General features: G+C 38.9%; 1 protein-coding gene across 1 annotated transcript in view; it reads left to right on the top strand.

Annotated features, from left to right (window-relative positions):
* Positions 1 to 232: 232 nt before the first annotated feature.
* The window catches only part of LOC140337870 (cathepsin D-like), a gene marked incomplete at its 5' end in the record, with an annotated part of 10,240 nt that continues 9,052 nt past the window's right edge, over positions 233 to 1,420 (top strand). Inside the window, 2 exon segments of the mRNA XM_072421722.1 lie at positions 233 to 389; positions 1,191 to 1,314. Of these exon segments, the coding sequence (XP_072277823.1) occupies positions 233 to 389; positions 1,191 to 1,314 (281 nt within the window).

The following is a 1,420-nucleotide window of genomic DNA, read 5'->3' as shown; positions in this document are numbered from 1 at the left end:
ACTTCAATTTACCCTGCAAGCAGCCAACGCAGTCCCTGAAGTGCTAAGTGATCCCCTTGATATAAAACGTGACTTACCACAATACTACACAATAAGTTACCCATACTTTGGCCCTGTGTTTATGTTGGTTAGTAGGTATACACGTACTCAATACAACACAAAAGAATGGCCTGTTGTTAAATGTGAAACTAAAGCTGATTGAACAATTATTAAAGAACTGCCATCTTTCCAGGATTCCTCTGACAAAATTCACTTCCATACGGAGGACATTTACTCAGTCTGCTGGGGATTTGAAGAAGTTAATTGGAGATGAAGGCTTCAACAAATATTACCCTGGATTTCCACCACAAGGAGACCCCACTCCAGAAACTCTGAAGAATTATCTAGATGTGAGTAGGACACTTTTTTTGAACATAACTGTAGTCACTAACTTGGTACAAGCTTGCAATACATTAAAAGACTTTTCTATAAGATTAGATCAATTTGATAAAACTTTGAATATGATGCTTTTTTATTAAAATTAGGGGACCCTCACACATTGGCTCTCCTAGGTAATGGGTGCATGGTGGTAACCAGGTTAATGATCGATGTTAGGTGATATTGATTGTTTATCCTGGTTGTGGTCCATCCACCAGTGTTTGCCCATCCTAAGCTGATTGGGAATGTGAGGGCAACATCAGAAATCCTTATTATAGCTGTGTCAGGCCATTGACTAAAGTTAAACCAAAGCCTGATTTGTACAGTAGCCCTGTTGGTAGCACTCTCACCTTGCAGCATTATGGTTCTATGTGACATTATCATTACATAGACATTATCTACATAGTGTCTTCCTTATGTTTGAGTGGATTTCCTTGGCCTTTTCTTTTTTTTTTTCCCAAGTCACAAAAAAAATACTGGTGAACCCATTGACTTCCCCCCCAAAATGACTATGTTTTGGGTCAATACATCCTTTACTTTGACTATGGTAGAGATATTAGAAGGACAGGTAATGATGACTTTGGACCCTTTAGTATGCAGGCACTATATAAATACGTGATGTCCAGAAGGTATTGTCCTTCTCCGGCAGCCTCCATGTTTCTCTTGCTTAAAGTTTGCTTTTAGCCACTGCAAACTTTTTCTCACGCATGTTTATAAAGAGATTGGCTAAAATAATGATCCAGTGTTGTATTTTTAACACCTCTCATTTCTAGGCTCAGTACTATGGTGAGATTGGCATTGGAACCCCTCCACAGATATTTACAGTGGTGTTTGACACCGGATCATCCAACCTTTGGGTGCCCTCCATCCATTGCTCCCTGCTGGACATTGCCTGCTGTGAGTACCATTTTACTACAATTGTGTAATAAAAGTTGATTTCTTTACTTTCCTAACTAATTTCATTGTTCTAAATTACCTCAGTTGCCCATTAGTGTGTGTTTTT

Source organism: Pyxicephalus adspersus, chromosome 9 (assembly GCF_032062135.1).
Source record: "Pyxicephalus adspersus chromosome 9, UCB_Pads_2.0, whole genome shotgun sequence".
Taxonomy (NCBI): Eukaryota; Metazoa; Chordata; class Amphibia; order Anura; family Pyxicephalidae; genus Pyxicephalus; species Pyxicephalus adspersus.
Note: the sequence above shows the minus strand (reverse complement) of the source record. Positions and strands in the feature narration are given on the sequence as shown.